The 27,698-nt window shown below is 37.8% G+C and overlaps 1 protein-coding gene across 15 annotated transcripts; it reads right to left on the minus strand.

Moving 5' to 3' along the window:
• Positions 1–1,545: 1,545 nt before the first annotated feature.
• On the minus strand, positions 1,546–27,443 carry LOC116254624 (beta-glucosidase 22-like). Of its 15 annotated transcripts, none has more exons than XM_031630130.2 (14): positions 8,807–9,161; positions 8,354–8,647; positions 8,193–8,256; positions 7,964–8,022; positions 6,359–6,434; positions 6,211–6,282; positions 5,774–5,861; positions 5,394–5,652; positions 5,161–5,276; positions 4,522–4,739; positions 4,401–4,429; positions 4,221–4,320; positions 4,019–4,109; positions 3,204–3,611 (listed from the first exon to the last, which is right to left on the minus strand). In XM_031630130.2, the coding sequence occupies exons 2-14, from the start codon at positions 8,489–8,491 to the stop codon at positions 3,383–3,385; spliced, it is 1,539 nt and encodes a 512-aa protein (XP_031485990.1). In that variant the 5' UTR covers positions 8,492–8,647; positions 8,807–9,161; the 3' UTR covers positions 3,204–3,382. The 15 variants fall into 15 exon arrangements, with proteins under 15 accessions (XP_031485993.1, XP_031485995.1, XP_031485994.1 ...); XM_031630131.2 differs by having other exon boundaries at positions 8,354–8,683; XM_031630133.2 differs by having other exon boundaries at positions 1,546–3,611; positions 7,964–8,041; positions 8,354–9,162.
• Between the last annotated feature and the right edge of the window lie 255 nt (positions 27,444–27,698).

Consider the following 27,698-nt stretch of genomic DNA (forward strand, 5'->3'; position numbering starts at 1 on the left):
TCAAGCTAGTTCGAGTCGAGTTGGCTAAGCTCTACGTGAAATAGCTGTCCCCCTCCGACTATCTCAGCCTTCTTACCCAACGGATTGTTCCTCTTCTTCAGGCTGCCAGTTTGCTCTTTCGTGCTGACGATCACTTTTCTTCTAGTTGGAAGAATTCTTGTTACTTTCACCTGTGAAAGTCGAGGCCTTTTGGGCTATCTGCATGCTTAGGTTGCGCTTGATCTCAATGATCTAGGCATTCTCTAACTTTCTTCATTTTAAAGTTCATACCTTTGAGAGAAAGCATCTAGAATATGGGTTATTGGAGAAACAATTTGTTGGGAGACTTTCATAATCCAAAAAACTAAGCATCTAGATTTGAGATGTTGACCGTATTCTAGAATGGGGTTTAAAGTTAGGCATAGGAATTTGGGATTAGGGTTTTACTTGTACCTCTTGGTGGTAATTGCGGTGTACCCGACTGTGATGTTGGAGAATCATAGGGATGCCATGAAGAGTTGCATCCGACTTCATCATGACCATGGGAACTCCGGCGTCCATTCGTCCGGCCAGGAGCAACGGAGCTCGCACCCCATACATACGCATCTGCCGAGCCAAATAGACGACGTGCACGAGGAGGGCCAAATGAACAATGGTGATGCAAGCGTAGAGGTGCAATTACGGTACGTGCAGGATCACGCGCAGAGTTTTCATCATAACAACGAGTGAGATTGGTTGAAGAGGCACTAATCCAAGAGGGGGTACTAATATGTATAAATAAGCGAATATTCAAAGCAAAAATAAACGTATCTTATGGAGCTGGCCCACACAGACCACATGTAGCTCTACCACTCCGCCACATATAATGGGATAATATGGTGACACTATTCGTCTCAATAGGGGGACGGGCTTTCATGCTCATTTCTCTTAGGGTGCGTTTGATGCACAGGAAAAAATTTAACGTGGTAAACTTTTCTGAAAAATTTTTCTGAAAAAAATTTCAAGATGAAATTTAACCCTCTTCCAATTTGAGGTCATGTTTGATACACAAGAAGAATTTAACCTCTTAAATTTAACATGTCTGATGCACTAGAAAAATTAGGAGACTTTCTTTCAGACAAGAATGAAAGTGGCTAAATTGAAATGATGAACTGTGGGAAGCTCCCATGGATGAATCAAGAGAAAATGGGAACGGATTGGAGAATGGCTTCTTGTCACTATTCAAGGGAGAGATTAAAGAGCCTACGCATTAATCTAATGAAGGATGGATGGCACCCTGAAAGTGATGATGATTTCAAGGATCGATAAAGCAGACATACATCTAGTTCTTTGCACAATCTCATGCGCAACTCAGAATGGAGTTTGTTTAGGATGCTGCAAGGTTTGACGCCTAGATGAGCATCTGCCCTTTGCACAATCCCATTTAAAAATCATCACGTTTATGCACATTTCATCAAACAAGTTACGCACGTGATCAATAGCAGAGCAGAAAGCCCACATCAAAATCAACATGTTTATGCACATTTCATCCAACAAGTTATGCAATAGCAGAGCAGAAATCCCACATCAAAATCAACATGTTTATGCACATTTCATCAAATTAAAATCAACACATTTATACAAGATAGTTTTCAGTCTCCAGGATCTCCCCCAAAGTCCCAAGTGTGTTGATTCGTGTCAATTCCTTTCCCTTGTAAGGGATTTTGGATGGAAAAGCGAGCGGCCCATGAATCGGCATCCATAATCAAATTTTCCCCAACTTTTCCCAATTCAAAAACCCTAATCCCCCAAACAAAAACTGAAAAGAGCGCCGGAAAAAGCCCGACCCTTAGTTCAGTTGTCTGCCTCAACGAACACAATAAACAGAAATGGAGGCACCGGGCAGCTTCTGACAGAGAATTTGTGGGTTATCTTTCACTGAACTCCAGAAATCTGTAAATTTAGCTATGAGAAATCGATGGTCTAGTTGGAGAAGGAATGAGCAAAACCCCCACTGAGAAGGAAAAGGCGCTGCCCCTCTCTCTCCCTGTCCGCCAACGTGAGACAGAGACGAATAGAAAAAGAGAGAACACAGAATAGGGAGAAAGAGGTTGGCGTACCTCAACTTCTTCGAAGGAGAACGGCGATGGTTGGAGGCAAAGCGGCGGTGGTGGTGCGGCGATGGTTGGAGGCAGAGTGGCGGTGGTGGTGCGGGTGAGCGGTGGACTTCTGCTTCCGCCTTCCCCCTCTACTTCTCCCTTTCCCCTCTGCATCGTCTGGTCGGGAGCCGTCGAGCGGGGGGTGGAGGGTGTCGAGCGCGGGGGGAGGGCGTCGAGCGGGTGGAACTCCACCCGCTCCCATTATGCGTTAAACGGGGTGAATTTCACCCCGTTTGATGCAGTTTTCGTCGGGCGGGTGAAATTTTACCCGCCCGTACGGTTTTTTCCGAAAAATCGGAATTCACCCGGGCAATCAAACGGGCCCTTAAGTTCAAACACACTGTGCTTTGAGCTTCTCACACTCTGACACTCATTTTCAGGAGAATCCTGTTGATCATACACCAAGGCTCTTGACACATTGGAAGACACACAACAAGTCGTTCAAACCAATAGCGAAGCCTGTGACTAAAACTTTTAGTTGGGGTGAGGCCACAGGGTCAATTTTCTATGCATCTAAATGCTTTCTGGCAAGCTGGGTGGTCCTGCGCCTCCCCTCAGTTATATGTGGCTCCCGATATCCAATTCATTGACATCCTAATTACGTGAGAAATTAATTGCTTGGAACAGTCCACACGGACTGTCCCTTTTGTGATGCCAATTGTGCAAGTTCAGTTGCTAAGAGTTCACTGATAGAGCACAACTCATAACATCATCACATACAAGATGAGCAGCCTGCCCTTGCACGCACACACACACAGAGTTTAATTGACTGATGCATTGGAATTTCTTAAATAAGTAAAATTTAAGTTTGCAGTTGACTTTCAAAGCAATTTAAGATTAATAACAATCCGGGTGGGCGAGATGTTAACAACCCACCATCCAGAAAAAAGGGCTAAAGCTTCCCATTCCCCTGCCTTCAGGGTCTTGAGCTGCATAAGCAATGATATAGTAATATATCCTTCAACTTAGGTTCAACCTCTTTTAAGAGTCACCTTCTTGTGCAAGCTGATGTCTAGAATAGCCCATGGGGACAAGGGCCGAAAGGTACCATTCTCAGGGACAACTTGGAGCTAAAAGCAGGTGACATGCATCCAACATACTATTTGACACGTACAATGTGAAACATTGCTTGTGCCTATATTTGTCACTGAAATTTAAAATTGTCAAAGCATAACGAAGAAAAGGAGGGGTTGATTAGATCATGAACACTAGTTTAACAAAAAATGATTACTGATGGCAGAGCATGAATGGGTGAATAAAAAGACCTAATATTTAGCAGACTGCGATTCTGAAATGGCAGGTTCTTCAATGTACCAGCCGCTCTTCTTATTGAGGAAGTCTGAATACCAGCGAGCAGAGAGTCTGGCATGTCGATGGAGCTCTTTGTCATTGAAGTTCACTTCATAGAGGCCATATGTAGCTTTGAAACCATATAACACTTCGAAGACGTCGAGAAATGACCATATAAAATAACCTTTGGTATCTGATCCATTTCTGGAAAAAAGAAAAAACTGAACGTAAGAGTTTGAATGGTGAACAAGAAAGATCATATTCTCATTCATTTACTATAGGCCAAAGCTACCAGAACAAGATTTAAAACTAGGGAGCAGTATGGAGAACTTAAAAGAGAACAGGACGACGGATTGTGGTAACCAAAATCAGCAAGCAATCGTTTCAAAATTTCAGATGATTAACCAAGTAAAAGCATAATATAAAGCAAGGTGGTGGACTTTCTATATATAATATAATATAAGCACCGACATCCAAGGGAAAAGTAAAATGGCATAGGGAGCAGTACTCCCATGGCTCAGAATTGAGATTTCTGATGAATTCTGCTTTTGGTGCTTAGGAATTAGGATTATATCTTGCTTTAGGTGAACTAATACAGACTGCTACATTACCTTACAGCTCTGAGCAAATATTCAAGGTAGCCATTCAGGTAGTTCACACGTTCAGTGTCATTCAAGTTCAGCGCATACGGCATTGCATATCCTGGTTACATCACCAATAAACTTTCAGAGTGAATCTTGGGACCACAAGAAAGAGTTTGGAAAATGTATATGGTTCAGCTCTCATAACTCATAAGAGTAAGCAAGATCTAACCATTTTCGTGGACAAAGATTGGAGGGTTTCTATAACTTGTCTTTATGTACTCCAGCACACCCTGCATACCCCATGGCGTGTTTGGAAGTAACAATGGAAGCTGTAAGAAAGTAGTCATTCTTAGCCACCTCCGTACCTTTTCCTTGCAAAAATAAAACTACGGTTGTTCTTTAATCTTACCCATGAACCTGATGATGTGCTGTTAGACGCTGAATCATAATATCATTTAAGAAAGTTAGAACATGAAACTGCAGTTCTGACAAACAATGTTTTGTAAACAGAGCTCATAACAGATACAAACCAAACGAGGCTAACATGTCCTCCATGTAGTCTCTTGTATCATTCCTTGCACTTTGCCAATCGTCTGAAATGGCCATAGTCACGTAATGGTTTATCCCTATGAAGTCAAATGAACCCTTTACAAGTGCAGATTGGCGTTTGCTGAAGGATGGCAGCCTTGGACCTACATTCTCCTTCATGGTATCAGGGTAATCTCCAAACACCAGTGGATTGAAGAACCTGTTATTAACAAGTATAGCCAACCATACTAGTTCTATAGATTCACCACATTTGATTACCTTGCATTGTAATTCATTAAAAAAAAAATCTTGAAATCAAAATCCTAGGGCTCCCAGATACTTTTCTTTCAAAAGCTAAACCCTAGAAACAAGTGTTCAGAGAAAGAGAGAGAGAGAGAGAGAGAAAGAGATGAACTTTTGAATTTGAGATTCATAATCAATATCTCATGCTGCTAAAGAAACCTTTATGACAAGGCCCTATCCTATGAAAAAAATATGAAATTTGAGAACATTCAGTTTTTGCCACTGAATCAAGCAATCAGTCTGGCCCTACTGAGAGGCCAAACGTTCATATAAGCCTGATGCCAACTTGGCATTTCTGGAATATGACCTTCATTATCATTAGATTTGTCTTTACTCACCAACCATGCATGAAATCAAGAGCCCTTTGTGTGGCCGCAACATCCTCTGTTCTGTTTGTCTTAGGCACGAACCAATATGCAAGGATCGTCAGGCCTATCTGTCCTTGCTGTTTGGACTTCAGAAATAAATAAATAAATAAATAAATGCTATGATATATCTTTCTTATTATCTATAACAGCTTTTTTTTTCTGACCAATATCAGTTAAAACTAAAAGCAGGAAGGAAAAGTCACCTTATATTTTTGCTTGTACAGTTTAACTACAGATGCATGTGCCAGCAACTGATTGTGCGTAACAATATAAGGCTCTGTGGAGGAATTTCCGACACTGCAATTCCTAAGTCCATATGGACTTGAACAGTGTTGAGGCGGAAGAATTCCTTTATCATAAGCCCCCATAGAGAAAGCATTCGGCTCATTCAGGGTGCTCCAATAAGGCACTCTGTCACCAAATTCTCTAAAGCAAATGTCAGAATACATTGTGAAGTCTCTCCTGCATGAGGCCATGATGAAATTTGTTATGGACTTGAGTCCAACATGAGAATTATTTAGAAAACTCAAGTCATATTATGCATGATCTGGAAATGAAGATGAAGATGATGACAAGGAATTACACAATGCTCTCACTCAACCAACCGCCGTATTCATCTTCAAGAACTTGAGGAAGATCAAAATGGTGAAGAGTAACGTGTGGTTGAATTCCTGTTTTTCTCAACAAAGAAAGAATAGCATACCAGTTATGCTATAATGAAAAAGTGTCTAACATGCTTAACATAGGAGAAACTACCATTTGAAGCTTGTCATGTGTGCATCATCGCAGGAGATTACTCGTATAAAGCACAGAAAACGAGTGAATTCTATTATGTTGCATGCCGTAAGAAGGATATGTTAATAGGACAGTGCCTCAGTGGCTTTTATATCAATCTACCTTTGTTATGATGTATCCAATCAGTCATGAACCACTATCCATTGGCAGCATTGCATGCCACTTGAGAACACCAGCAAGGTACCTTGACAGTTATGTTAATGCTCTTAGATCAGATAGACGTACCATACTTGAGCAACTCGTTTATAAGGTTATTGTAGTACAATAGGCCCCTGGGATTGACAGCTCCTCTTCCTCCTGGATTGCGAGTTAAATAAATATCACAGAAAGCACTCTGTGGTTGTATGAGAAATAAAACGATCAGAAGTGATACCTGGGATCAGTCTCGACCATGAGATGGAGAACCTGTAGGCGTCCAGCCCCATATCATGCATCAGCTTCACATCTTCCTGCAGCATTTTCAGTGATGTCCATCTTAGACAGCATATCAAATTAGTTTTAGCAATTGTTGGCCTTTCTGGCTCGTAATTTCACATTAAAAGTACACGAGTATCTAAACAAATGAACTGCTGTAGCTGTCAGTATAGGTAAACATTATATAATAATTGAACCCTTGTAAACACGTCTACATGCTAAGATGGTTAAAACATCTGCAGTTTATTGTTCACAAATACGACCACCACTCGTTGATTGAGCCATGGCTGGAAGTACCTTCCTTTTTAATGGTCAAGCTGGGGATAGTTCCACACAGTTCCAGACATGGGATTCCTTTGGTTGTGTTAGAACAACCTAACCATCCAGCTATATCATTCTCAGCTAAAAGACTTGATATCGCTTGTCAAACAGAAGCTTTCAATCAAGTCTTAAATCATTGCTGTTGACTGACTTTTTTCTCACATCAACAAGCAGGCTATCAATTCAAGAATCACCATAATCTTATGAATGATGATCATTAACCACCAAGCAAGTTTGCAGTCTAATGAAAAGTTAACTGAGCATTCCGTGCATTGCATGGTCTGATAAAGTTGGTGAATATCATAGCAAATTCTCATGACAGTTCCATGGCCTGATAAAGATAGTGAATAACAGGGCATTGTGTGCCTTAAATAATCTCACTGCGGTTGTATTCAACTGAAAACTCCTGCACTGAGGTAGTGGATACAAAAGATATTAGACTAATTTGTTCTATGGCACCAAGAAAAAAACTCAGTAGCGAGCTCATACATATTCAAGCAGTCCTAGGTTAGGAGATCTTATTGACGCGGTTTTCCTTAGGCATTATTCAGACTGTCCATGTATTGCTCTCCAAAAACTACAAATATACACAAAATAATATGAAAATTATGAAGTTATAATATCGCAAAATTTTCGCTAGGAATTAATATTGGAAATATTTTCAAAACGTCACCATAAATTCCTATTTTAATTTCAATCTTTATATCGACATTGTGAAAATATTGCCAATATTTGTGCCTATGTTAGCAGTTATTCTCAATTTCCCTAGCAAGAAAAGGAGAAAGGACTACAAATGCTATGAAAAGGACCACTAACTCCCATGGAAGGCCTCAAAGGTAATCTCGGAGAACCAGGACAAACACTTGAGCACAAGTCAGAATTGGAATTATCGCAAAAGTATGATTTTCCCGAGATATATTAGAATATTATTTAGGAAACATCATAGAATTAAAAAGTATCTACAAAAATTCTTAGCAGGATGAAAACTTGAATCTTGTTGTACTGACGGGTTGCCGTTATAGAAATTTACTCAGATGTATCAACTAAAAAGTCCAGCTATGCCATTTTGCACTGCATAAAACTTGCCTCCAAGAAGCACAGTTTCATACCAGGCATAGCCTTGTGTCAAGTGAAGATGCATTCGAACATCTGAAAATCTAGTCCTATGTTTATCTACAACGTATCTACCTCAAGAAAGATGAAGACTCAAAACAGAGGTGGAACGTAAGCAAGTGGGCGTTACCTTGTACTGGTGGTATTGATCTGCAGATACGTCAGCAGTGCTGTTGTCCCACATTTTCCCTGTTAGAGAACCCAATTTCTCCATAGTACAAGATACTACAAATTAACCTCTAAACTCTTCAAAATGCAAAAGGTTCAACTAATTTCCCCAGCAAGATTGTTAACAAAATCAGCTAATTCTGGATTTTCAAGCTACCAACAATCTGAATCTTGAGAAACAAAAAGGTTACCGGCATGGGTAAACGTGTCCCAAATACTAGGACTCCTCCCATCCTCCGCAGCTGCTCCTTCAACCTAATTGCCCGTCCAATAACCCCCATTTATTCACTTGCTCTTCTTCGCAGCAACTATCAGAAATACAGAAAAAGCAGAATCACAAGCAGAGACCTACCTGATAAGCAGATGTTCCAGATCCAAAAACAAAATTTGGCGGGAAATCATTCCTGTTCAGTTGGTGGGCCTTGTGGCCAAGCGCCGCAACTCCAACCAACATAATGAAGACAGGCAACAGGAAAGAGAAGCTCCCCATCTCTCCTCTTGACTACCATAACTATTTTTCTTCAGATTTATAGGCGCCGTCTGATGCAACGGCCTCTTCAGTCGACGACACAAATGGGTGAAAACGTTGGCAACTCTTCATCGGAAAATATCTTTGAGATGTTGATGACGCCATAGAGACACCGACCTATACCATGAAAATGTCATCTTTGGGAATTGACACCTGCTTGGAAAGATGAGGGAGGAGAAACTCCGTGGGACTTATTTTCTTCAAAAAGCCTACAATGGTGACAACGAAAGCAACTATTAAGCATGCGTTTTGTCATAACGAGAGAAACTCATGAACCTTCTCTCACTGCCATGCGTCGACGTGCTGTTGTATTTTCTTGATTTGGAACCTTTCTCGGGAGCTTGAACCAAAAATATGTAATGGGGCAATTCTTCTACTCCTAAAACTGTATTGATGCGTGATTCAATTTCAGAGGCTGAAGGTGATAATCTCTTCTTCTTTCGGAAAAACTACAGTTCCCTTTCTTTTTCCTGCTCGTGGAGATTACTCCTTTGAAAGCTTAACCAGCCATATTGATGGTGGAATACATCGGCCCATAAATTTGATGAGGATGGGATCGCCAAGAAACCGCAACTCGCAAACCGTAAGAGCGATGAGACGATTCTGTAAAATCTCAGTCGGTATAAGGCCTGTATGGTGCAAGTTAGTTAGCTTGCATCAGCCAATACCGCCGATATGGAGCCGACATATTAACCAAATAATAATAATAATAATAATAATAAACAATTTATTATGTTTTTTTTTGTTAATTTAGTGTGTCACATATCCCCAGTGCAATGGATACAAATCTGCTTTTTCTGGTATTGAAAACATTGTTAAACATAATGTCATATCACCCTTAAAGAATGCCCTAAAATAGATAGATTATTAATTAATTTTGTAATAAGATATCTCCCCTTATCAGTTTTTATGAGCTGACATGAGTCTATTCAGCTTATAATAAGAGGCCAAGTCAGACATTTTTAGCTAAGGAGAACTAATAGTATGTAATTTAAACTGTGAAATTGAAATGAGCCAGCCAACTTCATCCCCGTATATTTTTCCTTTATAATGCTAAAAGCTAGTGTAAATGGTGCATTTCATGACTGAAAACCATGTTTAATGAACTGTCATTTCGTCATGCACTATTTGTGATAGTCTTTAGCGTCGTTAATAACAGAACCTGTCCAGCCATGGATGTTGGCTGGCTGAATTCAGTTCCTCCTTTAAACTTGTTGCTCGTATAGAACTTAACAAAATTGTCTAAGGTTCTAATATATAAATAAACCAATTTCTATGGACTGATGTGGGGAGTGGCTCACACTAGCTTCTACCGCTGCTTACAATCATAGTATCTATATCATCATATGGGTCCGGCATACTAGGGAAGGAAAGGGCCGTAGGCAGGGGCTGTGGTCGGCGCTCATATTTTGAGAACAAAAATAATTGTATAATTATTTTTTTGAATTTTTTTAATTTGGCATGTATAAAAAAATTGAGAAATATTATTTGGTTCATGTTTAAATTTTGAAAATACTATTTTGCCTACCATTTTTCCGTTCTTTTAAACAACAAATAGAGACTTTACTCCTGTTAAGACCCACCCAACCACTGTGGGTCTCCGTTTTCCTAAGGTCTTGGACTGCACCATGAATTCCCAATGCATATCAACTAGCATATTGGTTTCGCCGCATTAGCACAGAGGAGCCTAATGTACCATACTCCAGACATACTAGTTTCGCTAAAACCCTCTTCATGTTTTCGCCTCTCGTTTTTACAATTCATTGGCCAATATTATGGTGCCACATATAATAACTTTTTTCTTTATTATTCTTTAAATATTTTATCATTTGTTTATTTGAATGTTTCCTTTTTATTATTTTAAAATATGTATACATATTTTTTTTTAATTCCTAACGTATCTAACTAGAATCTGCCATTTTCAAAAACAAGAACATGGAGATATCCAATAAAAGTGGAAGGATCCTATGTATTTTCCTGTACAGTCCTCTAAATTAAAAAAAAAAAATCATTATATGTATCTGTCGGCATGAAAGAAATGATATCTAGTAGTTGTCAACTAAAGTGCGACTTGTATTGAGAAATTCAAAACCAGGAGATCTATGTTAAGGTTAAAGCTTAGAAATTTAAAATTCCCTCTTAAATAAAAACTTGTTAGGCTAATAAGCTCGCCCACTCCTTCAATGTGGGATTCCATGGGTTTCCATACAAATAGCTCATGTCAGGTTGGAGTATAATTTAAGATCTTGGTTAGGTGAAAAGGACGAGTATTTCATTCTGCCACTAACAAGCCACACACGATTTGCATTTTAAAACTTAATTTTTAAACTTAACTTTTTTCTTTAACTTGATTTCTCTTCCACCAAGATTCTATATTTTCTCCTATTTTTTATTTAATTTTGATAATTTTGTGGATTATTATATATATATAATGTATATATTCACATATAAACTCTGTCATACCCCGTATCCAAATTTTCTAAAATTATAGTGTCCGTACTCCTATCCACGTGATTTAGGTAGAAATTATTGTACAAATAGTTACAGCTCAACCCAATGGTGAAGTGAAAAGTCTAAGACAAATACAAACTGAAGCATCATTGGTGCCTATATTTGCTTTGTTACAGAAACTCAAAACTTTCGAAGCAATATGAAGAAAAGGAGGGGAAAAAGACCGCTAATGGCAGAGCATGAACAGATCCATAAAAGGATCTAATCGTTAGCAGAGTGAGATTTTGAAGACACAGTAGGCTCCTCAATGTACAAGTTGCTCTTCTTCTTGAGGAAATTTGAATACCAGTGAGCAGAGAGTCTGGCACGTCGAGGGCGGTCTTTATCATTGAAGTCTACCTCATAGAGGCCATATGTACCTTTATAGCCAAATAGCAACTCGAAGACGTCGACAAACGACCATATAAAATAACCTTTGGCATTTGATCCATTTCTGAAAAAAAAGAACACCTGAATGTAAGAGTATGAATTGAAGAACAAGCAGGAGCAGATTCTCATGTGGGGAAGAGTTGTCAGAGCAGAAATTAATAACAGTAAGCTGTATGGAGAAATGAAAAGAAAAACAAGAGGCAGTGTGGTGTAACCAGACCCAATAAGAAATCATTAGAAAAATTTAGAAGATGCACCAAGTAGAAGCAGAATAAGATGCAACAATGCTGGACTTCCAGTATATAGTGGTGGAGCCAGAAATTTGTGGCGAAGGGGCACTAATAGTTTAAATTTTAGACTTTATGGGGTACTTGTATGTAAATAAATAAAATTATGGAGGTAGTCATGTATAAGTGACACAATTTTTATAGGCTGGTGTGGGCAATGGCTCGCATCAACTCACACCGCTACTCTCTATATGTATACAGCCATCAGACCCTCATATACCAGACTTCGACGAAAATCATATGGGCCATTGATTCCAAGGAGATCAGACATAGAGACTAAGTTGCAAAAACAGAAGTTGAACTAAGTTTATCAAAAGACTAAAATATCCTCCAAAGAAGGTTAATCAACTACCTACATAATTTCTATCAAGTCGGATAATATGAAGGTCTACTAGCTACTTGTTTTCCTTTATAAATATAAAGAGATAATAGGGAGTTCTGTATTGTCGTGTGCGGGATGTTGCTGAATGGCTGAAAGTTAAAAATTTGTCATTAAAAACTGTCCTCGCATGAGCATTAGTGATGGTTTATGATGCAAGAACAGGTCATGATATTTTTAGCAATGATTCATAGTGCTTTAAGTGACGGTTTTTTAATTTTTAATCATCCAATAACATCCAACGCATGGCAAGATAAAATTCTTATATATACACACACACATAGATTCAATATAAGAAACATAGTCACAAAAAATTCTTATATATACACACACATAGATTCAATATAAGAAACATAGTCACAAAAACATTCTTGCATTTCAAACAACAAGGTTTTTTCTCAAGTATAATACGGCAAGCTTGAAAAAAAAGGAAAAATATGATAAATTTTTAAAAATTTTAAAAAATCCTAAAAATTAGGGAAAATAAAATAAGTCAGAACCTAATAACACAAACATCAAAAACAAGTAAATAAGCAAAAATAAAGATTATAAAATAAAAACAAGCAGTTTCTCATTAAACAACATGAAAAAAAACTAAAATGAAAAAAAAAGGGAAAATACGTGAAAAAAACCCTAAAAGCGTGTTTTTTCAATTTTTTTTGTTTTGATGTTTTTTTTTTGTTTTTAAGTTTTAGACAGCTGACTTATTTCTTGCGTTTTATACACGTTTTTTTGAAAAAAAAAAGACATGTTTTTTGTGATTATATTAAGAAATGACATCTTACGAGAAATTGAAGCTAAATGGCATAGGGAGCAGGATTTCCATGACTCAGAATGGAGATTTCTGAAGGATTTTGCCTCAAATTCTTAGAAATCAGGATTATAACTACACTCTAAGTGAGCAGTTATGGGCGCACCACATTACCTTACAGCTTTGAGCAAATATTCAAGGTAGCCATTCAAGTAGTTTACACGTTCAATGTCATTAAGCTCCCGTGTATACATCACATACCCTGGAATGTTATTAGTAAACTCTCAGTAAACATTGGACCACAAGAAAGAGTTTGGAAAATGGATATCGTTCAGCTCTCACAAGAGTAAGCAAGATCTAACCATTTTCATGGACAAAGACTGGAGGGTTTCCATAATTTGTCTTTATGTACTCCAAGACTCCTTGCATACCCCATGGTGTGTTTGGAAATATCAATGGAGGCTGTAATAAAGAAGCATATTTAACCACCTCAATAACTTTTCCTTGCAAAAAGAAAACTATGGTTGTTCTTTAATCTTACCCCTGAAGCTGATGGTGTGCCATTAGATACTGCAAGATAGTGTCAATTAAGAAAGTTAGAATATGAAAATGCAGTTCTGACAAACAAAGTTTTGTAGACAGAGCTCATATGAGATACAAACCGAACAATGCTGACATGTCCTCCATGTAGTCCCTTGTATCCTTCCTTGCACTTTGCTTGTCATCTGAAATACTTATTGCCACATAATGATTTATCCCTATGTAGTCGAAGGAGCCCTTTACAAGTGCAGATTCACATTTGGTGAAGGACGGCAGCCTTGGACCTACATTCTCCTTCATTGTATCAGGGTAATCTCCAAACACCAGTGGATTCAGGAACCTGTTTTTACAAGTAGAGGTAACAATACTAGTTTTATAGACCTGATTAGCTTGGAGTGCAATTGAATAAAAATTCTCGAAAAAACAATCCCACAGCTCCTAGTTCCTTTTCTTCCAAAAGCCAAATACAAAATTAAGTGTCTGGAAAAAGAGAGAAAGAGAGAGAGAGATGATATGAAACCTACATACTCCTGGGCCCCTTGCAAATCTGAAATCACTTTTGAATTCAGAGTAAAGATCAGACATCTCACGTTGATAAAGAAACCTTTACTGGACAAGGCCTGTCCTATATATAAAAGATATATGAAATTTGAGAACACTTAGCTTTTTGCCTCTGTGAATCAAGCAATCAATTTGGCCCTATTAAGACTCCTAACTTTGACATAAGCACGAGACCAAGTTGGCATTTCTGGAATATGACCTCTCTTATTATTAAGTGTGTTTACTCACCAACCATGCAAGAAATCAAGAGCTCTTTGTGTGGCCGCAATATCCTCCCTGCTATTTGTGTTAGGCACAAACCAATATGCAAGAATCGTCATTCCTATCTGTCCTTGCTGTTGGGACTGCAGGAAGGAGAAAAAACATTAATGCTCTGCTATATCTTTCTTATATTCTATAACAACTGACTTATTTTTGTTGACCAATATCAACTGACAGAAAGAATAAAGACTCACCTTATATTTTTTCTTGTACAGTTTAACTACCGATGCATGTGCTATCAATTGATTGTGAGTGACAATATAAGGCTCTGTGGAGGAATTTCCAACGCTGCAATTCCTAAATCCATATGGACTTGAACAGTGGAGAGGTGGAAGAACTCCCTTGTCATAAGCTCCCATAGAGAATACATTTGGCTCATTCAGGGTGCTCCAATAAGTCACTCTGTCACCAAATTCTCTAAAGCAAACGTCAGCATACATTGTGAAGTCTCTCCTGCATGAGGCCATGACAAAATTTGTTATGGACTTGAGTCCAACCTGACAATTATTCTGAAAACTCAGTCAAATCATTCATGATCCCAAAATGAAGTTGAAGATGACAATGAGAAATTACACAATTCTCTCACTCAACCATCCGCCGTATTCATCTTCAAGAACTTGAGGAAGATCCAAATGGTGAAGAGTAACATGTGGTTGAATTCCTATTTTTTCAACCAAGAAAGAACTACTTTTAGTATAAACATAGTGTGTCCAATTTACTGAAAAACTACCATTTGAATCTTGTCATGTGCGCATCATGACAGGAGACTACTGGTATAAAGCCCAGCAAGGGAGTGTATTCTATTATCTTGCAAGCCATAAGAAGGATATACTAACAGGAGAATGCGTTAGTGGCCTTTATATAAATCTGCCTTTGTTAGGATATATACGGTCAGCCGTGATTTGCTATTTATGGGCAGTAGCATGTGATGCATGAGCATGCAAACAAGGTACCTCGACAAACCCATTAATGCTCTTAGATAAATATAGACGTACCATACTTGAGCAACTCATTTATAAGGTTATTGTAGTATTCTAGGCCCTTGGGATTGACAGCTCCTCTTCCACCTGAATTGCAAGCAAATATTAAAGAAAGCACTTGGTAGTTCTATCTGATCTATGAGAAACAAAATTATCAGAAGTGATACCTGGGATCAGTCTTGACCACGAGATGGAGAACCTGTAGGCGTCTAACCCCATATCATGCATAAGCTTCACATCTTCCTGCAGTTTGTCAGTGAGAGATTCATCTCAAACAGCACATTATATTGATCTTAGCAATGTTTGGCCTTTCTGGCTGGTAATTTCACATTAGAAAAAGACACAAGTATCTAAACAAATAAACTGCTTTAGCTGTGAATATAGGTAGACATTATATAGTAATTGAGCCCGTGTGAACACAGCTACAAACTAAGATGTCTAAAATCATAAAATGTCAGCACTCGGCAGTTTATGGTTCAACAAACATGACCACCACTCCGTTTAGTGTGTGATTGCTGGAAACACCCTCTTTCATAAGCTGCAGATGGTTACATTTGGTTCCAGACATGGGACTCCTTTGGTTATGGTAGACAACCTAACATCCAGCTACGTCATTATCAGCTGCCAACCGTTTTTCTAGCTTCAGCTTAGAGATTTGATGTTGCTTGACAAACAAAAGCTTTCAGTAGAGTGTTACTTATTGCTGTTGACTTGTTTCTGACATAGACAAGCTGCACTATCCATTGAACACAAGAATCACATAATGTTACAAATAATGATAGTTAACCACCAAGAGTATGTAGTCTATGAAAGTAAAGTTAATTGAGCATTCAGACCATGGCATGGCCTGATTTATGATCACAGTTTCATGGCTTGATAAAGATAGTGAATATCAGGCATTGCATGGCTTCATAAACAATCTCATTATAGTTGTATTCAACTAAAACTCCTGCAATGAGGTAGTGTATGCTAAAATATTATACCAATTTGTTCTATGAAGCTAAGATAGAAAGACATTGGCAAGCTCATACCTCATACTTAAGCTGTCTTAGGGTAGGAGTATAGTCACAAATATAGCTCTTGGGTTTCATTGACAAGGTTTCCCGGAGGCATTAATCAGAATGTTTGTTTTACACAAAACATTTTCGAGAATTCCAAAAACTAAAAACATATAAAAAGGCAATAGAATAATCATTACTAGCCTACTAATTTTATTTGAGGAACATTGATTAAAATTCAAAATAGTTATTAAAATGTTAAAAAGCTTCAGAAAATATATCAAACTTTAGGATATATATTTTTAACTCAAGAAGGCACCAGTATAAGCAATATTTTCGCTAGAAAGTGAAATTGATGTTTTCAGAATATCACGATAACTTTTCCATTTTACCTTTTGGCGAAGTGAAAAAATTTCCAAAAAGTGTCATTAGTTAAACCCAATTTCCCTAGCCAGAAAATGGAAAAGGAACATAAAAGCTATGAAGAACCACCGGCTCCCCAGAAAGGGCTCAGAAGATAATCTTGAAGAACCAAGGCAACCACTTAGCACAAGTCAGATTTGGAGTTATAGCAAGCTCCCCAGAAAGGGCTCAGAAGATAATCTTGAAGAACCAAGGCAACCACTTAGCACAAGTCAGATTTGGAGTTATAGCAAAAGTATATTTTTTTCACTGAGCAGCAGAATGTAGTTTAGAAAACATTCTAAAATTTAACGGTATCTATAAAATTTCTAGCTGGATGAAAGCTTGAATTTTGTTGGATAAAGGGTCGCCATGAGAAAAATCTACTTATTTATATGAACTAAAAGAATCTACGTTTTCCATCTTACACTTCACAACATATGGCCTCCAAGAATCCCAGTAGCATACCAAGCATAGTCTTGTGTAAAGTAAGGATGTATATGACTATCAGAAAATCTACACACACTACGTTGCTCTACAGCGTATCAACCTCAAGGGGGATGATGACTCAAAACAGAGGAGGAATGTAATCAAGCGGGTGTTACCTTGTACTTGTGGTATTGATCGGCAGATACGTCAGCAGTGCTATTGTCCAACATTTTCCCTGTTACAAAAACCAATTTCTCCTTCATACATGTAATACAAGACAATACAAGTTAACCTCTAAATTCATCAATATCTGCAAAAAATTGAGCTAGTTCCTCTAACAAGAATGTTAACGAAATCAGCCAATTCTGGATTTCCAAGCTACCAACAATCTGAATCTTGAGAAACAAAAAGCTTACCGGCATGAGTAAACGTGTCCCAAATACTAGGACTCCTCCCATCCTCGGCAGCTGCTCCCTCAACCTAATCTCCATCCAATAACGCCCTTTCTTTACTTGCTTTTCTCGCAGCAACTATCATAAATACATAAAAGGAAGAAGCACAAACAGAGACCGACCTGATAAGCAGATGCTCCAGCTCCAAAAACGAAGTCTCGCGGGAAATCGTTCCTGTTCAGTTGGTGGGTCTTGTTGGCAAGAACCCCAACTCCAACCAACGTAAACAAGAGAGTCAGAAGCAAAGAGATGCTCCCCATCTCTCATTCTGACTGCATTAACACTTTTCCTTATACTTATAGGTGCCGTTTGGTACAGCAGTGACTTCTTCCTGCCACAAAAAAGACGGATACGATCCTTATACGTCTGTGGCACGACTCTCACCACAAAGACCAGCCGCATTCTGGCCTCTTCTGTCGTTCCGTGGCCGAAAACATTGGCAGCATTTCAGTGGAAAAAAAAACCTCCAAGGCGTTGATGAACCCATAACAACATCAACCTATTGGAGTAAAGGTTGAAAATGTCCATCGAGTTTGAAAATACAAAATATTCCTTCCTTGGAACGACGTAACGTCTTAACCAAACACCTCGTGGGGCCTCTTCAAGTCACTTCAGAGAGCCTAATGTTGAAAGGAGAGCATTCACCGAGCAAGAGAGGAAGACTCATGAATGTTCTTTCACAGGGCGGAGAAGAAAATTGTTTAGGGGTGTGTACCATATATATATATATATAGGAAGACTCATGAATCTTCTTTCACAGGGCGGGGAAGAAAATTGTTCAGAGGTGTGTGTACCATATGTGTATATATAGTTTTACATTTTTAAGAAACTTCAAAAGAGAAAAATTAATCTCAAATATCGATGTAAAAGTATCAAGTTTTCATTGGGCCTCTGTAAGCAACTGCTTACACGTAGCCGACACCTACTTCCAGCCGTACTGTTAGAGTCTGCTTGGCATTTTCTGCAATTGGAATCTTACAGCTTACTTGGGAGGTCGAATGTTCTACAAGAAAGTGCGACCAAAGTACATTAATCAAGTTTCTAATCGAATCCTTCTTCTTTTCTTTAGCCACCTACTTTGGTGGATGCATACTTTAATTCTTGGACCGCAAATATTCATGTGAAATATTTTGAAAAAAAAAAAAGAGTCCTTGTTCTTTGCCGTAATGGTGGAGATTACTCCTTTGAAATTATTCCTTAGCTCTTAACAAGCGTTAAATTTTTTAAAAAAAGTTATTATTAATATATGGCCGCAGAGCGGTTCTTATTGAATAAACTCCGTTGGAATATTAAGTTGAATTTCGAAGAAACAATATGAAAGATTTCACATGCACCAAACCGGTAGATGCCAAAAGGAAAAGTTAGGGAACAATGAAAAATTTAGTGATATGAAATTAGCTTTTCAGATTATGACAAAAAGGTGGGCCTCAACTTTTTATTTTTTCAACGACACGGTAACTTTTGCGTCACTTCAGATTGTGCCCTTCGCCCACTAAAAAAACGAATAAAATAAAGAACAATAAATTTAAACTTGAACTATTTTAAGAGGGCTTAAAACTTTCTTAGTAAGTGTGTGTGTTTTTTTTTTCAAACTGCAAATGTAAAGCATCTAGTTCTTGTTACCGACGAGCCATTTTTGTACTTTTTAAAATTTGGCCCTTTGAAAAAAAAAAATCTAGATTTAGTTTATGTTTTTAAACTTCACACTTCACGATTCCTTGGTCTTACCAGAATCCGTTCAAAACAGTTAGATTTGATAATTTGTAAGAGGTGAAAGCCGCCCCTTCTCCTATCTTCAAGGTTGAGCGATGTTTCGGGACTTTGATAAATCTCTGATACATCTGTCAACTTGAATTGTGTATGTCACTGTCTGCAGTTTAGATTCTAAAAGAGTAATGTTTATGAAATCAAACTGACAACCGAGCTCTCATCAACTAAAACTGACGATCCATGAGTGTTATGTACGTACCCATATCAAATTATATTTTAAATTTTTTATTCTTGGTTCATTTTATATATTTTATTCATTTATTTTGTTTAAATGGCTGTTTCAACATTTTTAATCAATTCTCAAGCGATTCAGCTGAATCCAATCCCCGTCTCCTCGATTTGGTTCATAAACCGGTTTTTACAACGCTGCCGCGTTATTGTCCGTGGAAATATTCCTGAAAAAAGAAAAATTAGTTGTCAAATTCAACTTCATTGACTATCTTTTATATATTTTTTCGTTTCTTTTTTCTTTTTTACAAAATAGCTTTACCAATACTTTTAGGGTAAATTTGTGAACCGGTGATTTGGTTCATAAAATGACTTTTACAGCACTGCCTTTGTACTACCTATTTACTAAGGTTTTATAGTTATGTCATTAACAGAAAAAAAAAAAAGGTTAAGAAATCTAATTTCAAAGTTTAATTTGCAGTACTTACATTCTGGGCACTTGTGGGTAGGGCCGGAGCACCTTCGGCTTATAGCTGCATTCCATTTCTATAAGGTACAAGGGGATAGCACTCTGGGGAGTCGAACTAATGATGTGCCTTCAACACCGCATCCTAATTACCCTAAGACAATTTGAGAAATTTAACTTAAAAATATGAACAAAATTCCCATTGGAAAAAAAAAAAGGGAAAGTGTCACAGTTTTGCGTCTGGTTGCAGAATGTGATGTTTGGCTTAAAGTCTCATATGTCATTTTCGTTTTAATTATGCGAAGTTGGTAGCTTTTGAATGCTCATAGCTGAATAGAGCTATCAACAAACGACTTCCTAAGGGCTTGCTCGGCATGGGTTTAAATTCGGTTCCTATTTCTATGAACTTGTGATTTCATTCCTTTTAATCAATCATTATAAATATAATAACAAGTTAAACTCATTCGATTAACTATAAATGATCAAATGAACGATTTATATCCTATTTATATTCATATAAACTCATGATTTCAATCTCTTAAACCGTTCAATATAACTATACCAACAGGTTAAACACATTGGATTGGATTAACGAGAAGGCATCAAATGCATGACCTAAATCTCTTTTGTATTCATACAAACTTAAAAACATAACGAGTATCTCATGAAATATGAGCAGATCCATGGTACATTTATGTCAATGTTTCATGAGTCTTCCTCAATTTTGAGGCATATTCATCAAGTACCAATACAAAATTTTTAAAGCCAAATGGCAGCTAAAGAATATAAATCAATATGATATCAAACTGACATCAAAGAAATTGTATGTATGTATAATAAGTATGTATCCAAGGTTGAGAAATCATGAAATTCTTTTCGTTTATATCTTGCCCAAGGTTTTTCTAAAAGTTAGAAAAGAAAAGTGGGTTTCCAGTTTTTTGGGGGCACAAGTGGAGTTATTCTTTTAGATAGAGACAGCTTTAATTTGAAGAAAGAGTGACATATAAGAAAGGGAAAGGAAGGCTGCCTCATTTGATGCCATGAGGAAAGTCGCTCTCTCCCAACCCTTTTCTTGGCCTTATTACTAAATTCTTAGGCTTATGAAAAGCAAGTGTTCGCTTATTAGTTATGCAAATAACTGGTTAACTTTCTATGTATTTCTAAATAAGTGTTTAATGTTTGAGAAATTACATATAACTGCTTGTGTTTATAAAATAATTTTGAAAACATGCTTCATGAATGGACCAATGTTTATCCTACCTTTAATTACAAAAATCTTCTTCTTTTGAAAAAAAAAAAAACATATTCCCTTTCTCCACCTTTGGCCGTTATTTCATTAGTGGAGCTTGTATTTGCAAATTTTTTTGTGAGTTTAAGCAGTTATTCATAATTTTTCAAACATTAAATTTTGAGTGTTTTTTGACAAATTCATGAAAGCTTACGAATTTTTTGTAAATTTCTCATTATTATTTGTAAACTATCATAATCAAGAAGGAGAGTTTGGGGGAAATAAGACGACTTCTTGTTTTGTCGTTTGGTTGATTCGAAATTTTCGTAGTTAGACGACAAGCGGCATGTGAGGACACATGTCTCTTATTCGATTCTCTCTGACAGTCAGATTCGATTCTCTGACAGTGAGATAGATGGGGTCAAAAGGTTTTTCTCCCCTCTTCTCTCTAACCATCTCGTCCGTCTATTTATTTTAAAAGAATTATTTGCATTCCTGTGGGCCTGGTTCTTGCTCTAGATTTTGTATGATCTTAATCATGGATGCACTCACATGCGCGTATTTTGTTAATTTAACTTTATGTTTATGATTTTAAAACTTAGTTCATTGGAAACATATATTATGTTTGTTTACATATTCTTAACATGAATTCAAGTACAAAAAACTTAAATTCCTGTTAGCACGAAAATTTTCAAGAGTCACCTTCTTGTGCAAGCTGATGTCTAGAACAGGCCACGGGAAGAGGGCCGAAAGCTCGGGGTACCATTCACAGAGTTGATCTATGGTTTGAAAAATTGGAGCAAAAAGCCGGTGACATGGCTGCAGCATACTCTTTGACACATACAGAGTGAAATATCATTGATGCTTACATGTGTTACTGAAAATTAAGATTTACAAACTATAAAGAAGAAAAGGAGGGATGGTTGGATCATGAATACCAGTATAATAAAAAGGATACATAAAGAAGGACCTAAGATTTAGCTGATCGAGATTCTGAAGAGACAATAGGCTCTTCAATGGACAAGCTGCGTTTTTTGAGGAAATTTGAATACCACTGAGCAGAGAGTCTGGCATGTCGAGGGAGCTCCTTATCATCGAAGTCCACTTCAAAGAGGCCATATGTACCTCTGTAGCCAAATAGGACTTCGAAGACGTCAAGCAATGACCATATGAAATAACCTTTGGCATTTGATCCATTTCTGATAAAAAAAAAAAATCTGAATGTGAGGGTGTAAATCGATGAACAAGCAAGAGCCTATTCTCATTCTTTTATATTAGGACATAGTTGCCAGGGCAGAAATTAACAACAAGAAGCAGTATGGACAAATGACAAAAAAAGAAAACAACAGGAAGCAGTGTAGCAACAAGAATCAGTAAGCCATCATTGCAAAATTTCAGTAAGATTCACCAAGTAGAAGCAGAATACGAAGCAACACACTGACTTTCTATGTATACACGCACACACACACATATATAGGGCTGCGTGGTCCGGATGGACGGATGGCTGGAGGAACCTCTTTATATATATATATATATATATATATATGAGAAATGATATCTTAAGAGAAATCAAAGCTAAATGGTAGGGAGCAGGATTCTTTTGACAAGGGGTTCTGCTTCTGATTCTTAGGAATGAGGATTACAACCTAGTCTAAGTGAAGAGTTAGAGACTGCATTACATTACCTTACAGCTCTAAGCAAGTATTCAAGGTAGCCATTCAAATAATTTACACGTCCAATGTCATTCAAATCCCGCGTATACGGCATCGCATATCCTGGAATGTCATGAATAAACATTCAGAGTAAATATTGGACACAGGAACTGGCAGAAAATATATACAGTTCAGCACTCATAAGAGTAACCAAGTGCTTACCATTTTCATGGACAAAGACTGGAGGGTTTCCGTAACTTGTCTTTATGTATTCCAATACTCCTTGCATGCCCCATGGTGTGTCCGGAAGTATCGGAAGCTGTAACAAAGAAGCCATCAATAGCCACCAACATAACTTTTCCTTGCAAAAATAAAACTATGGTTGTTCATTCATTTACCCCTGAAGCTGATGGCGTGCTGTTAGATACTGCATAATAATTCATTCAAGAAAGTTAGAATGTGAAACAGGACTTCTGAGAAATAAAATTTTGTAAACCGAGCTCATATGAGATACAAACCAAACAAGACAGACATGTCCTTCATGTAGTCTCTTGTATCATTCCTTGCACTTTGGCTATTATCTGAAATGGCTATAGTCACATAATGGTTTATCCCTATAAAGTCGAAGGAACCCCTGACAAGAGCAGATTGGCATTTGCTGAAGGACGGCAGCCTTGGACCTACATTCTCCTTCATGGTATCAGGGTAATCTCCAAATACCAGTGGATTCAGAAACCTGTTTTCAAAAAGCACAGGCAACCATGCTAGTCTTTGTAGATTCATCAGATTTGATTACCATGGATCGTAATTCATTTGAATGAAAATCCCTAGGCTGCTAGACCATTTTCTTTCAAAAGCTAAATAAAAAATCAAGTGTTAGCTTAGAGTGTTTAATATAAGCCCGATACCAAGTTGTCATTTCTGGTATATGACTTTTGGTAATATCAGATGGGTAGTTACTCACCAACCATGCATGAAATCAAGAGCTCTTTGTGTGGCTGCAATATCCTCTGTTTTATTTGTGTTAGGCACAAACCAATAGGTAAGGATCGTCATTCCTATCTGTCCTTGCTGTTTGGACTGCAGGAGAAGGAAAAATTACACGCTCTGCTGTATCCTTATAATCTACAGCAAATGATTTAATTGTGTTAGACCAATATCAGATAATAGCAAGAATGAAAAGTCACCTTATATTTTTTCTTGTAGAGTTGAGCCACAGATGCATGTGCTAGCAACTGATTGTGAGTAACAATATAAGGCTCAGTGGAGGAATTCCCCACACTGCAATTCCTAAATCCATAAGGACTTGAACAATGCTGAGGTGGAAAACTTCCTATGTCATAAGCTGCCATAGAGAATGCATTCGGCTCATTCAGGGTGCTCCAATAAGTCACTCTATCACCAAATTCTCTAAAGCAAATGTCAGCATACATTGTGAAGTCCCTCCTGCATGAGGCCATGATAAAATTTGTCATGGACTTGAGTCCAGACAGAGAATTTTCCGAAAACTCAGTAAAACTATTCATGATCTGGAAATGAAGTAGAAGATGATGATGAGAAATTACACAATTCTCTCACTCAACCATCCGCCATATTCATCTTCAAGAACTTGAGGAATATCAAAATGGTGAAGAGTAACATGTGGTTGAATTCCTGTTTTCAGAAAAGAAAGAACAGCAGAATACTTTTACTACAATCAAAGTTAACAAACGTTGCCTAAATATGCGTAATTCAGGAAGACTACCACTTGAAGCTTGCCAATTGTCATGTGTGCAACATGACAGGAGAGTACGAGAGTACTGGTATGAAGCTGAGCAAACAAGTATGTTCTATTATGTTGCAGAATACCTCAGTGGCTTTTGTTATATCAATCTACATTTGTTCGGATGTACACAGCCAGCCATGAACTGCTATTGGTTGGCAGTATCATTTGGCACATGAGAATACGAACAAGGTAACAAGGTGCTTCGACAGATTTTTTTAATGTTCTTAGATCAATATAAACGTACCATACTTGAGCAACTCATCTATAAGGTTGTTGTAGTATTCTAGGCCCTTGGGATTGACAGCTCCTCTTCCTCCTGGATTGGAAGTTAAATAAATATCACAAAAAGCACTCTGTGGTCATATCCGGTCTATGAGGAAGAAAATGATCAGAAGCAATACCTGGGATCAGTCTCGGCCATGAGATGGAGAATCTGTAGGCGTCTAATCCCATATCATGCATGAGCTTCACATCTTCCTGCAGCATTTTCGTGAGAGATCCATCTCAAACAGCACATCAGATTGATTTTAGCAATGATTGGCCTTTCTGGCTCAACAAGTATTTAAATAAATGAAACTGCTGTGTCTGTCAGTATAGCTGCACGTTAGAGTAATTGAGCCGTTGTAAACCCAGCTATGCTGACATGGCTAAATATCATCAGTTTATGGTCGACAAATATGACCACCACTAGCTTATTGCGTAGTTGCTGGAAATACCCTCTTTTTTAATGGTTTCACATGGTTCCAGACATGAGATTCTTTGGTAATGTTAGAACAACCTAATCATCCAGTCATGTCATTCTCAGCCATCAGCTGTTTTACTAGATTCAGCTTAGAGACTTGATGTTGCTTGTCAAAAAAAGCTCTAATCAAGTGTTGACTATTGCTGTTGGCTTGTTTCTGGCATAGACAGGCAGCGCTCTCCATTAAATTCAAGAACCACCATAATCTTACAAATGATGATTATTGGCCACCAAATACTGTCTAGTCTAATCAAAGTAAAGTTAATTGAGCATTCAGGGCTTGCGTGGCCTGATAAGATTATGAATATCACCATTCAGAGCAAATATTCTCATCACAGTTTCATGGCTTGATAAACAATCGCATTACATGTATTCGACTAGAAACTACTGCAATCAGTTACTGTATGCAAAGATATTAGACCAATTCAGTGGTGAGTTCATAAAATCATCTTTAAGCAGTCTTAGGTTAGGAGTACAGTCACAAATACAGCTCTTGGGTTCTTATCGGCAAGGTTTTCTGCAGGCATTAGTCTTGAAGCCATGTAACTCTGTTTTAAACAAAAACATTTTCGAGAATTTAAAAACCAAAAACATAGAAAAAAGTAATAGAAAAGTTATGAAACTACTAGCCTGCTATTTTATTTGAAAAACATGGATAAAAACAAAATAGTCATTAAAATGTTTAAAAAAGTTCATATATATATATATATATATATATATATATATATATATAACTTTAGGATAACTCAGGAAGACATCATTATATGGAATATTTTGCCAGAAATTGAAGTCAGCAACCTTTCAAATGTCATGAATAAATTCCTAGCTTTTATTTATAACTTTTTGGCAATATTATCTCGATATTATGAAAATTTTGCCAAATACTTTTTGCTATGGTTAGCAGTTATTCCCGATTTCCCTAGCCAGAAAATGGAAAAGGAATATAAAAGATATAAAGAACCACTGACTCTCAGGAGAGGGCTCAAAAGATAATCTTGGATAACCAGGGCAAACTCGAGCATAAATCAGGTTTGGAGTTATAGAAAAACTGCTGAGCATTAGAATGGCATCTAGACAGTGGACAACATTATACAATTTAACAGTACCTATAAAATAGCGGGATGAAACTTGAATTTTGTTGCATTAAATGGTCGCCATGAAAAAAACCTACTCACTTGTATCTTCTGAAAAATTCAAGCTTTGCCGTCTTACACTGCACAACACTTGCCTCCATGAAGGGCGGTATCACACCGAACATAATGTAAAGACGTATTTGAGTTTCAGAAAACCTATAGTCCCTATGTTGCTCTACAGCGCATCTACTACCTCCAAGGAAGATGGAGACTCAAAACAGAGGTGGAATGTAATGGCTGTTACCTTGTACTTGTGGTATTGATCTGCAGATACGTCAGCAGTGCTGTTGTCCAACATTTCCCCTGTAACAAAAACCAATTTCTCCTTCACACATGTAATACAAGATAATACCAGTTAACCCCTAAATTCTTCAAGATTTTCTCTAACAAGATGGTTAACAAAGTCAGCCAATCCTGGATTTCCGAGCTACCAACAATCTGAATCTTGAGAAACAAAAGTTTACCTGCGTGAGTAAACGTGTCCCAAATACTAGGACTCCTCCCATCCTCCGCAGATGCTCCCTCAACCTAATTTCCCGTCCAATAATTCCCATTTATTCACTTGCTCTTCTTCGCAACAACTATCGGAAATACAGAAAAAGAAGAAGCACAAGCACAGAGTCGCAGACCAACCTGATAAGCAGAAGTTCCGGCCCCAAAAACAAAGTCCGGCGGGAAATCGTTCCTGTTCAGTTGGTGGATCTTGTTGGCAAGCACCCCAACTCCAACCAACGTAATCAAGAGAGTCCCAAGCAAAGAGAGGCTCCCCATCTCTCATTCTCTCTCTATCGCAACTTTTTTCTTCGTATTTATAGGTCCCACTTCAGGACTCTCACCACGAAGACCAGCCGTTTCTGTGGCCGCAAAAGTTGGCAGCTTCCCCATGGAAAAAAAAAAAAAATTGCATGAGGCGTTGATGAATCCACACCAACCCATAGAATGAAAATGTCGAAATCTTTGAAGATAAAAACTACGCCTTCCTTGGAACGACGTATCCAGAAACATCATTTCGTGGGGACCTTTAAGTTACTTCAGAAAGCCCCTAACGTTGAAATACAAGACTCTCAAACCTTCGTCACTGTCATGACTGGGCTTACTGTGGCATCTTCTTCATTTGGAATCTTACTCGATAGCTCGAATATTCAACAAGGCAGGCAGCCACAGAAAAGTAACCAAGAATTCAAGCGGCTGAAGGTGGCGTGTTCTTGTTAATAACCATATTCACACGAATATTTTGAGCAATAATCGTGCAGATTAGTCCTTTGAACTCTCAACCAGCGTTGTTAGTGACTGTACGTATCGGCATGAGTTAATTGATGAAGAT

This window comes from Nymphaea colorata, chromosome 5 (genome assembly GCF_008831285.2).
Source record: "Nymphaea colorata isolate Beijing-Zhang1983 chromosome 5, ASM883128v2, whole genome shotgun sequence".
NCBI classification, from domain to species: domain Eukaryota; kingdom Viridiplantae; phylum Streptophyta; class Magnoliopsida; order Nymphaeales; family Nymphaeaceae; genus Nymphaea; species Nymphaea colorata.